The 12,858-nt window shown below is 40.9% G+C and overlaps 1 protein-coding gene across 1 annotated transcript in view; it reads right to left on the reverse strand.

Annotated features, from left to right (window-relative positions):
* Positions 1-2,273: 2,273 nt before the first annotated feature.
* The window catches only part of HEATR9 (HEAT repeat containing 9), a 58,128-nt gene continuing 47,543 nt past the window's right edge, over positions 2,274-12,858 (reverse strand). The window contains exons 13-16 of the mRNA XM_070735954.1: positions 8,201-8,252; positions 7,817-7,903; positions 7,625-7,716; positions 2,274-2,358 (exon numbers count right to left, since the gene is read on the reverse strand). Coding sequence (XP_070592055.1) covers positions 2,274-2,358; positions 7,625-7,716; positions 7,817-7,903; positions 8,201-8,252 — 316 coding nt within the window. The remainder of the gene's footprint in view (positions 2,359-7,624; positions 7,717-7,816; positions 7,904-8,200; positions 8,253-12,858) is intronic.

Consider the following 12,858-nt stretch of genomic DNA (forward strand, 5'->3'; position numbering starts at 1 on the left):
GAAGTAAACTATATTGCCTTCTTCCCGTCATCCAATCAATTGCAATTGTGTTAATTTGGCACATATTTATTTTACGAAACTTATGTGCTCTTTTAATTAAACATGATGGAAAATACATATTCATGCTGCTCTGCATTGCTGCAGGCTGAGTTCCATTTAAATATTTATTTGCATTTAAAAATAAATAAATATGGTAAAATGAAATCAGGTTTTGATTATGAAGCTTCTTATTCCATGCTGGTTATTTCACAAGAGCAGCAACAGCGACCCAGCCATAACAACATAGATGTTCCCAGCCAAGCCTTCTCTTTGGAATGGCAAAGAAGCTTGGCTGTTAACAATCCCAAGGAAACACAAAAGGTCCCACTCAATGCACTGCTGTGCTGTCATACAGTGAGTCTTTTACATCAGGGGCCTCCCAGCTTTAAGACTTGTGGACCTCAACACGCAGAATTCCCCAGCCAGGATGGTTGGCTAGGGAATTCCTGGAGCTAAAGTCCACATGTCTTTTAATTAGAAAAAAAGGCTTTATTTACAAATGTGTAATACATTCAGAAGAATATGAACACACAAAACACTATATTTAAAAACAAGATATATGACCTTGCTATTTATTTACTAGATTATTCTTACGTATATGATTCTAAATTTTTTGCAGAATTTTCATATCGTTAACATATAAACCTTTTCATTATGATTCCATTCCATTATAATAAGTATATTACTAGTTATTAATAATAAATAAGTTATATTAGTGTCAAAAACCAAATTATTGGTATCAAATAAATTCATTCTTGATCAAATTAATATTTCATTAATAGGCAGTCGTTTGGTTCATTCTTTTCTAAAACTATATTCTACCATATCTAAAACATCTTTCTTCCTTGTTTCCTTGAAATATCCTCTATGTGGTGTATTTAAATTATTTATTTTCCACCTTAATTATTTGTTAATTTCTTTCGTTATTTAATTGTACCATTTATCCCATATTTTATCAAAGACCGAATCTTCTTTCTCTTTAATTCTCATTGTTATGGTAATCTGTTCATTTCTGCCAATTCCTTAATTTTGTTTTTGATGTGTACATTGGTGGGCACGGTGTCTTTCTTCCATTCTTGTGTGTACAGCGATGGGCTACGAGCCGGAACGCTAAATTGCACTCGCCACCGCGGCTCGTAAGTTCTTGTATGACCAGCGTGATTTTGCTGCTGCACCTGTGGAGGTAGCAAAATTGCACCCATGTTTCAGCGAGGTTTTACCTGCGGCTCCGTGCGCGATTTTGCTACCTTCACAAGTGCAGCCACAAAATCATGCTGGGCCCATAAGAATGTATAAGCTGCGGCGGCAAGCGCAATTTAGCATTCCGGCTCAAAGCCCACCGCTGTGCATGGAGCAAATTCTGGCTGCAGTGATCAAATGTATAATAAGATATCTGTTATCCAAAGATAAGTCCACAGGTCTTAAAGTCACCAAGTTTAGAGAGCCCCTGCTCAAGACCATAGTCCTATTTTCTTTTATGATCCCATTTTTCTTTCAAGCAGTAACCATTCCCCTCTTGAAAGAGATAGCTAAAAGTCAAAGAAGACAAGCTCAACAATTCACTATAGCCAGGGGGAAAAATGTCGTTCTGCATTTGTTGGGGCAATTAGGGGCCAGAAATAGTACCAATTTGCAAGAAAGAAAAATATTTAAACACTAAGGTGATGTATGCCATGGTGTGGCTTGGGAGCTCAGTCTTCCTAAACGCAGCCTTTCTTCCTATGCATTTTTAAAAAATCTATATCAAATAATCTGCTGACCTGAATTTCAGCTTCTCCGGAATTCAAAACTCTCTCGTTCAAAGCAAAAGCTTTTTTTGGATTTTTAGTGTTATGGAACAAATTTTGAAAAGGGTTTTCTGGTCAAAAGTAGAGCTGATGCACCTTCAGGGCTCTTTCCTAGTTAGATTTCATTTCCTGCCTGGGCAACAGTTTCAGAAGAATTGACCCTGGTGATTTGCTCGAGGTGGCAGCAGCAAGATAGATGCAACTTGGAATTACATTAACCACATGGCAATGTAGAGCCGACAGTCGGCAGGAAAACTGGCAGCGCAGAGAGAACCTCAAACAGATGGCTTGAACATCTGGCATTCACTGAACCTCCCAGAAATGCAAACGGTACCCTGAACCCACCTGTCAAAGACAGACCCTATATTTTGTTTGCTCTGCGCACTGGAAACCCAGAGGCAACGCTTTAATCCACCACTTTGAGTCTGCATGCCAAAACAGATCATCTCATTGGAGTATAAAAGAGTGGACCATCAACTCTCTCTGAATTTCTGAGCGCTGGTCCAGCGACTCCAAGGCTTTGATGGATTCACTGAAAAAAAAAGAGGCAGAGGTTAGAAAGGAGAAAAAGGAAAGCAGGGAAAACAAAACTGGAAAAGAAGGTTGCTAACAAAACTCCCTTATGAGATAACACATTTCAGAAACATTAAGAATGTTTGATTAGATCCATTGCAGTGTTTGCCTGCTGACTTAGTATCTTCATTGGGACGTTTGATGTTGCTGAACTATAACTTTTGACTTCCCTTACGGCATGGTCCCCAAATGACAGATCTACTTAAATCGTCGGATCTACTTTATGTACCATACTTACTGAGTAGTTTCATAGATTGTCCTAAAGCATGATTAAGCACTCAGCATCCTGCACTGCTTGTTCCCACCATTCCCTGCTACCATTAGCAAACACACATTAGCAAGTTCACCAACATGTTGGTGTAAAACTTGTTAGATTAGATTAGATTAGATTTATTGGATTTATATGCCGCCCCTCTCCGTAGACTGTTACCTTACTGCCCAACTATATTTTTCCACCCTACTGGAAAGATGCCGAGGAAGGACATTGCCTTTGCAGTTCTAATATGGGGCAGGTTAACATAACCGATTAATGCATTGTCCTGGTTCAATTTTCCCTCCCATTGAACATCACCTGCAAGGGGGAACAACGATCACTCGTCACTTTGCTTTACATGGGCTGGGGCCGCAACTTGGGAAGATATGCGGAGTTTGGAGAGTTAGTTATGTCCATAAGTTATCCCTCCCCCTGGCAAATCGGATACCAGGTTTCCCAATAAAGCAGGAAAATGTGGCAGCGTAAGTTGTGGAGAGGGCTCTTTATCTGCCAGGTCACTGATCTCGTATATCAAGAAATAGCGAATAAATCTTCCCCTCCTTCTCCTGCTGCCCCGTCAAGCCTTGAAATTAAGCTAGACTGATTTTGGGCAGGGAACAGTGGCTGGAAAAGCAGAGAGTGTCTATCAGGCACCCAAGAAACAGCAGAAAGGCACAAGGTTGGTAGGGTAGTGAAGCAAACATGATCTGCTTCATTGATCCATTACTGTTTTGAAAGAGAACTAAACCCATGCCATGGTGCTTTTGAGTATGGGTTTAGTGCAGGGGTGTCAAACTCAATTTCATTGAGGGCCACATCAGGATTGTGTTTAACCTCGGAGGGCCGAGTAGGGGGGCGAGGGGGCTAGCCATTGGTTGGCGTGGCCAGGGGCATGGCTATGCTGGGTGTGACACAGGGCTCATCTTATGGGCACGTGCGCTGGCCAAGTTCTAAGGCAGGACTTCCCTGAGACCTTCTCTCAATTTCATTATAATCTTCCTTCCTTCCTTCCTATCTCCCTCTCTCCCTCTCTCACTGCCCTAATGTTTTAGATTTGGATAAAATAGTACTTGCTAGTCCTTTGATCACAGGAGAAGCAGAGTGAGCAAGGGGTCTATTCTCTACTCTGCAGATCCCCCCCCTCACATTCTCTTCCAAGCAGAAGCCTGGCAGATAAGATTAATAATATGTATTCATATTGAATGTAGGGGTACCTCTACTTAAGAACTTAATTCGTTCTGTGATCAGGTTCTTAAGTAGAAACATTCTTAAGTAGAAGCATTTTTCCCCATAGGAATCAATGCAAAAGCAAATAATGTGTGCAAACCCATTAGGAAAGAAATAAAAGCTCAGAATTTGGGTGGGAGGAGGAGGAAGAGGACAGTCGCTGCTCAAGGAAGAAGGTGATGTGAATCAAAAAAATCCAAAACTTTAAGGCCAAAAAAAAAAAGAGGGACTCTGGGGCAGCGCCCAGAGAAAGGAAAACGCTCCGTTTTCTAGGCAGACCAGAGTGAAGGGAGCGTTTCCTTTCTTTGGGCGCTGGCAGAGGTTTATTCCCTCTCGAAGTGCCCAGAGAAAGGAAAACGCTCCATTCACTCTGGACTGCCAAAGCCTCCTTAAGCACCACCAAAAGGCTCCTCTGGCAGCCCAGAAAAGCCTGAGATGGCCGGGATTAAAGGGGGAATGGTAGGAAACTGGCCGCTCTCAAATTTCCTGGGAAATTTTTCCAGGCTCAGGTTCTTAAGTAGAAAATGGTTCTTAAGTAGAGGCCAAAAAAATATTGAACAACCAGTTCTTTTCTAGAAAAGGTCTTAAGTAGAGGTACCACTGTATTTAATATTAGTCCTCATTCTCTGGCTTTCTTGCAGCCACCACCAGGGAACTGTCATTCAGGCTGATCTGGGTCTGAGAGTTATTTCTTATCCTGATAAAATGTCTAGCAATTAACAAAATAAAAAACAAATTCAGCTTGCCTCTCCTTCACAAAAGAGGCAAGCTGACAGCCCTTCCTGTTAAAAGAAAAAAAGGAACAGGTAATGAACAAAAAAAAAATTCATCCTAAATTGTTTATACATATTTAGATTTCTCCTCTATGAAGTGTTCAAGTGAAATCCTTGTGTTTTAACCTTCCTCTTCAAAAATAGGATCCGAGTTTCTTTCTTCCCAAATTAACTGTTACTCGAGAATGTCTCCAGAGTCACTTGGGATAGTGAGTTGGGCACTGTATAAATTTAATTTAAAAATTAAATAAATAAAATATTTCCTGACTAAACTGCCAGGAGGGGAACCTGTCATCCATGTCTGTGAAGCAGCAGTTGGCTCAGAACTGGTGGGCTCTCTAGGAGAACCTAGTTTGAAACCACTTCAGTGGTGGGATTCAAAAAAATTTACTGCCAATTTATTTTTATTTATTTGTTTGTTTGTTTTGTCAAGTACATATTGGAGGTATGTAAAGGTATAATAATATTCATACACATGATACTGGTAATAAGAAAAAAATAAGAAGAAACATTAGATATAATGATATTCATATGCATGGTACTAGTGAAAATAAAAAGAAACATTAGGACATGGGACGCAAGGCACATTGGTGCACTTATGCACGCCCCTTATGCCTAATTCTGTGGGCGTGGCTTGGTGGGCATGGCAGGGGAAGGACACTGTAAAATCCCCATTTCCTCCTGATCACCTGGGACTCAGGAGGCAGATGGGGGTGGGGCCAGTCAGAGGTGGGATTTACCGGATCTCTGAATTCAAGGGAGGGTTCTAACTTGCCTCGCTGCTGGTTCGCTTCCTCCCTTGTGGGTGCGCATGCGCTTCACTCATGCGCAGTGCAAAAAAGTCCAAAAACATTTTTTTAACAAAAGCCTAAAACAAGATGGCAACACATGCACAGTGCTGGAAAACACAGTTTCTGCACATGCTCAGAAGAAAAAAATCTGGGGGGGGGGATATTTGGAAAAAAATTTCCAAGAACATTTTTTTAAAAAAAGATTGCAGCGCCCATGGATCAGCACCAACTGATCCAGTTCCATGACCTCATTGGGAGTCCAGCAGTCTGCTACCAATCAACCAATCAATATCAACTTTATTTGATTAGTCAATCGACCATATCAAAGGGAGGAAAAGGACCACATCGGTCATCATAAAACTGTGACTGGTTAAAACACAATAAAATTGGCTAAAATAGAGAGAATTTGAATAAATAATAAGTTAAAATGCAGTAAAATATGCTAAAATTGAGTAGTAAAACATGAGAATATAACTCGTGCAAAGGATTATATTAAACAAATCTAAGATACTGATGTAAAATATTCTTAAGTGAGTTCATCTCCTTTGCATGCCACCCCAATATGTTCTATAAAACGTAGTCTCATCTCAACAGCCCTGACTATAAACTTAGCAGTTCTAGAAACTACATATATATTTGTACCCTGAAGAAAATATGGTAATTGTTTATTACAGTCCCAGTGTATGATTTTGTCAAGTAGGGGCAGTAAATACTGAGGTCTTACTGAGGGGTATAGTTTACAATTGAGTAGCACATGTGCAGTCTGCTACCATTAAGGTGAACTGGTCCGAACTGGGAGGAAACCAACTCTGTCTAAACTACTCACAAGTTCCACTACTGATTCTCCGGAACTGGTCAGAACTTGCTGAATCCCACCCACTTGATCTTTCACCATTCAAATCATAACAGCCTTTAGTGCTCCTTTCAAACTGGAACAGTTAAAGACAAAACTGTCTCACTTGAGGGATGGGGAGGAATTCCAGCCAATATCAGGCTCCATATGAAAAAATATTTACCAGGACGGGTTCAGGTACAGGACTGAGGGCGATGCCCGACGTTCCTTGTTAGTTCTCAAATAAGCACTGTTTAGCGTTGGAAATATGATTCTGTCTTTACATTTGCTCTAAAGTAACGGATTCTCTTAATCGATGATGTAAAACTATTCAACACCATGGACAACACATCTACTCTCCAAAAAGACCTCGACTTTGTCTCAGATTGGTCTAACACCTGGCAACTTCAAATATCAACCAACAAATGCTCTACCCTCCACATCGGCAAAAAGAATCCAAACCTCATATATAAACTGAATAAACAAATTCTCACAGCCAACTCCCACTCAGTAAAAGACCTTGGAATACTAATATCAAATGACCTAAGTGCTAAAGCCCACTGCAACAATATCGCCAAAAAGGCTTCTAGAGTTGTTAACCTGATCCTACGCAGCTTCTGCTCCGGCAATCTCACACTACTCACCAGAGCCTACAAAACTTTTGCCAGATCAATCCTTGAATACAGTTCATCTGTCTGGAACCCATACCACATCTCGGACATCAACACCCTAGAAAATGTCCAAAGATACTTCACCAGAAGAGCCCTTCACTCCTCCACTCGAAACAGAATGCCCTACGAAAGCAGACTATCAATCCTAGGTCTAGAAAGCTTAGAACTACGACGCCTAAAACACTATCTAAGTATTGCCCACAAAATCATATGCTGCAATGTCCTGCCTGTCAATGACTACTTCAGCTTCAACCGCAACAACACAAGAGCACACAACAGATTCAAACTTAATATTAATCGCTCCAAGCTTGACTGTAAAAAATATGACTTTAGCAATCAAGTTGTCGAAGCATGGAACTCATTACCGGACTCAGTAGTGTCAACCCCTAACCCCCAATATTTCTCCCTTAGACTATCCACGATTGACCTCTCCAGGTTCCTAAGAGGTCAGTAAGGGGCGTACATAAGTGCACTAGCCGGCCTTTCGTCCCCTGTCCAATTGTCTCTCCTTATCTCATACATCATATATCTTTTCTTCCTTTCATATATCTTCTCCTCTACTTTTATATCTTTTCTTTATATATAATACTTCATGTCTATCCTCTTCAATATGTATTGTGTATTGGACAAAATAAAAAAATAAATAAATTAAATAAATAAATAAATATGCATAATTACCTGCCCAGAATTCCCCCTCCTTGTTTCTTCCTCTTAAGGCTCCTCCTCACATTTATGTTATCAACTCCCAGAGTGGAAAAGGCTTTGATAATCTGTAATGGGAGAGACATACGCAAAATATTGACCAACCAAAACAATACAAAGGAACATAGCCATCCCTCTTAATTCTCCCTGGTCTGTTCTCCTACTGACCTGGATACGAACTGCTTCATTGGTGTCCAGTTCTAACATCTCCAACAAGGCAAGGAGCACGTCAGTGTGGCGGATACCAAGAACGCCCTAGTAAAAAACAAAGCAGGGGGGACTTTATGGACTGCATCTAATTAGCCAAATGTCTCCCAACTGCCTTTCCCTTGCAGATTCTCAGGCAGTGCCCCGATCTGCTCCAGAGAATTCAGAGTTCTCTCAGCAGTAGGTCTGAAGGAACACCCAGGGCTGGGAGGGAGAAGAAAATGGGAAACTTTCCTGTATAACCAGAGGCCCACTTCCCTCCCAAACTTCTCCTGCAAGGCCCCATTGTGGAAATCCCAGACTGATAGGTTGAAGCTAATAGGCCAGGCAGGAACTAAGACTTACTAAGGCCACCACCGCCTGCTTCCGGATCCCATGATCCTCATCCTTTAGCTGCCTGTGGAAGGGGAAGGAATATTTAAGTGAAATAGAAAAAGACATTTTCTTCATTGCCTTGATATTTAATAAAAGAGACGGAGAGGCGTTTCTAGTAATCCATTCTTTGAAAGAACCCTTTCTAGAGATCTAGAGATCTTTTTTGCTCTATAACTAGGACTACCTTGACTTACGACCACAATTGAGCCCAATCGTCCCTAAGTGAGACATTTGTCAAGTGAAATTTGCCTCATTTTGCAACCTTTCTTGCCACAGCTCTTAAGTTAAGTTGCTAAGTTGGTGACATGTCGCTAAGTGAGTACGGCTTCCCCATTGACTTTGCTTGACAGAAGGTAGCAAAAGGTGATCGATCATATGACCCTGTGACACTGCAACTGCCCTAAATATGGACCAGTGGTGAAGCATCTGGATTTTGATTACACGATCATGGGGATGCTGCAATGGTTGTTAAGTGTGGGGGAGGAAATGGTCAAAGGTCACTTTTTTCAGTGCTGTTGTAACTTTGAATGGCCTCTTAACAAACTGTTGTAAGTTGAGGATTACCTGTATTTGCTAGCCTATCCAGTTGGATGACGAATCCTAAAGAATAGCCCAATTCTGAGTAGCCAGTGGGGCCAGCAAGCCAGATGAGTCTACATAAGAGAAGCTAAAACTAAGCTGCTCCTCAGTAAACATGGCTGGACATTAACACATGGTGATGTTTTTGTTGGATTCGATACATTGGAGATGAATCGGGATTGTCCTCATTTAACCTGGTACCAGCATTATGCTTCCTGTTAGATAGGTGAGTCTTTGCAGTGACAGAACTTAGCAGAGGATTAACTTTTTAAGCAGGGAACTTTTATTCTAGCATTTTCATCACCACTCCAGCTCAGCTTAAATAGAACAGCGAACAGTCTTATGAAAGCTCCCTTTATAGTGTGGACTGTCAGACAGCCAACCAATCACAATGCTTTAACTTCCCACTCGAAAGGCCTCTTGTGATTAGCCAATCAGGCTTCAGCATCAGCCTTCCTGGTTGGTCATAAGTCGAGGACTTTGTGTTTCTGTTGGGGTTGTAAGTCAAGGACTTAACACTTCTCACTCCATTATAGGCTTGGATAGGATATACATTTAAGTCTTCCATCCTTGCCTTATCCATCCTCCCTCCCTCCCTCCCTCTCTCCTTCCCCCTTCTGTGTGTGTGTGTATGTGTGTGTGTGTTCCTTTGCTTATCTGGGTCAGCAAGAGCTGTTCTATTACCAGATGCCATTTTATAGTACTTTGGAATCCGGGCCTCACATTGAGCCTCTTTTGCCAATATAAGATTGTAAATTCACTCAGTTGGAAAAGCTCCATAGTTGTAAAACAATTGTTTATGAGTAAGATTCATTGAAGGTACTGAATTTTTTTTTTAGTAAACTTTCATAAGACTGCAATGTAGCTAGGAGAAACTATTATTCTGTATACATGCCTCAGAGTTACAATACAATTCAATTCAATTCAATTCAATTTATTAGATTTGTATGCCGCCCCTCTCCGAAGACTCAGGGTGGCTCACAACAATAATAAGAACAAATCTAATAATAAAATTATATTAAAAAACCCCAACAATTTAAAAACCATACAACACATACATACCAAACATAAAATATAAGAAAGCCTGGGGGAGATGTCTTAATTCCCCCATGCCTGGCGATATAGTGGGTCTTCAGTAACTTGCGAAAGACAAGGAGCCTGGGGGCAGTTCTAATCTCCGGGGGGAGTTGACCTACCCAAGCAGGCCTGAGTCTTGCTACTAATAGCAATACCAATAGCAATAGCATTTAGATGTTTATACCACTTCATAGTGCTTTTACAGCCCTCTCTAAGTGGTGTACAGAATCAGCCTATTGCCCCCAACAATCTGGGTCCTCATTTTACCCACCTAGGAAAGATGGAAGGCTGAGTCAACCTTGAGCCGGTGGTGAGATTTGAATTGCTGAACTACAGCTAGCAGTTAGCTGAAGTAGCCTGCAGTGCTGCACTCTAACCAATGCGCCACCCCAGCTCTAATAGGTAGAATCCCACTGGATCTTTTATGCTGATAATTCCTAACTACAGCCTCTTCCTACAGTATGTAAAGTTATGTAAAGTCCCATGTAAATTTATGAAATCAGTTATAAACCAATCAATTACTCTCCACCTAGAAACTAATAATCTTCTCTCTAACAAACAATTTGGATTCAGAAAAAAACTATCCTGCCACCTACAGCTCCTCCACTGCAAAAACATATGGACAACTCATCTTGACCAAGGAAAAACTATAGATGTAATTTATATTGACTTCTGCAAAGCTTTTGATTCAGTGGTCCACGACAAACTACTTCTCTACATCAATGACATTTGCGATCTCATCACAAGCAACTGTGTTCTTTTTGCAGATGATGTAAAACTCTTCAACACTACTGATAACACAACTACTCTACAAAAAGACCTAGACTCAGTTTCTGACTGGTCCAACACATGGCAACTCCAAATCTCAACCAGCAAATGCTCTGTCCTACACATCGGCAAAAAGAATCAGAACTTCAGATACAAACTGAATAAACAAATTATCACAGATAATCCCCACTCGGTCAAGGATCTTGAAATACTAATAACCAAAGATCTAAGTGCCAAAGCCCACTGCAACAACATCACCAAGAAGGCCTCAAGAGTTGTTAATCTAATCCTACGTAGCTTCTGCTCTGGAAATCTCACACTACTTACCAGAGCTTACAAAACTTTCGCCAGACCCATCATAGAATACAGCTCATCTGTTTGGAACCCACACCAGACTTCTGACATTAACACCCTCAAAAATGTCCAAAGATACTTCACCAGAAGAGCCTTTCACTCCTCTACCTGAAACAGAATTCCCTATGAAACTAGACTTACAATCCTGGGTCTTGAAAGCTTAGAACTACGATGCCTTAAACATGATCTAAGTATTGCCCACAAGATCATATGCTGCAAGGTCCTGCCTATCAAAGACTACTTCAGCTTCAACCACAACAACACAAGAGCAAACAACAGATTCAAGCTTAATATTAACCGCTCCAAACTTGACTGTAAAAAATATGACTTTAGTAATCGGGTTGCCCAAGCGTGGAACTCATTACCGGGCTCTGTAGTATCATCCCCTAACCCCCAACATTTTACCCTTAGACTGTCCACAGTTGACCTCTCCAGATTCCTAAGAAGTCAGTAAGGGGCGTACATAAGCGCACTAGAGTGCCTTCCGTCCCCTGTCTATAGTCTCTCCTATATCTCGTATTTCTTCTCTTCTATATCCTCTATAACATTCATCGTATATTATTGTGTATTGGACAAAATAAATAAATAAATAATAAAGTAAATAAAAAAATAAAGTACACACAGAGAGAGAGAGATTCTGAGAGCAGGATTATAACAAGCATCTTCTGATTTTATCACTTTTGCTACCATACGGCCAATATGTGTTTTTCTCATCACTTGTTCATTAACCACACACATACAAATGCACATGCACAGAGAGAGAGAGAGAGAGAGAGAGAGAGAGGGAGAGAGAGAGAGAGAGAGAGAGAGAGAGAGAGAGAGAGAGAGAAAGCCAATACTGATCAAGCTGTCTATGCCATATTTTATCAGACTCTCTAAAAAAATCTGTGTACAAATGAGGATTTTGTGACCTTCAGAATGTTGTCTCTTGTGTATAAAAAGGATAAATACAACAATGATTACTCTGGAATATAATTATGTGAATGAAGCTCATAGGATTCTCGCAATGCTCCTGCCATAAGCAATTGTTGTCTCTTAATAGGTTTCTTGTATGAGCTGAAGGGGGGGGGGGGTGGAGCACAATAGGACAACTTCCACAAGGGATCTTTGGGTTGTTTCCAGATCAATGCACCAGCCCATTTTTTTTTGCTTCTCCTTGGCAGGTGAATTGATTTATTTCTGGACAAAAGCCACACTTCCCAAATCACACTCCCTCTTGAGATACTGAAGGGCATAGCAAGGGTTCTTTGCTCTTTAAGAATTGGGCATCCCACAGCATAACAAATCTGTAAAAAAAATACTTCACAAGTAATCATCAAGTTACAACTGGTTGTTTAGAAACTGCTCAAAATTATGACAGACTCCAACAAAGTTACCGTACTTAAAACCCGGTTTCAAAGTTACAGCCACTGCAGTGCCCCTATGGATGTGCAACCTTATGCCTGACCACAGGAATGCTACAACAGGCCCCACCACCTTTTCTCCCCTTATCTGTTCTGCTGCCCATAATTACAGGGTAATTAGTCCAGGAAGACACACACCACACGATAAAAGGAAAACCCAAAAGTTTTTATAAACAGAAAAACAGAAACAGCTCCCTTTTTAAATGTCAAAGGGATTTTCTGGTACATACAAGGCACAGGTTAAATGCAGTCCAATTGCTCACCCAATAACTGGGAAACTGAGTCCAATTCTAAAGTCCAGAGAGTCCAGACACACAATCCTGAACAGCAAAAACCACAATCTTGACGAAACAATGAATCAGATAAATTGCCATGAGGCTAAAACACCAGGCTGCACTTTTATCTGTAGCACTAATTACAGCAGCCCCACTCAACCCCAGGTGGCCT

This window comes from Erythrolamprus reginae, chromosome 2 (assembly GCF_031021105.1).
Source record: "Erythrolamprus reginae isolate rEryReg1 chromosome 2, rEryReg1.hap1, whole genome shotgun sequence".
Classification (NCBI taxonomy): Eukaryota; Metazoa; Chordata; class Lepidosauria; order Squamata; family Dipsadidae; genus Erythrolamprus; species Erythrolamprus reginae.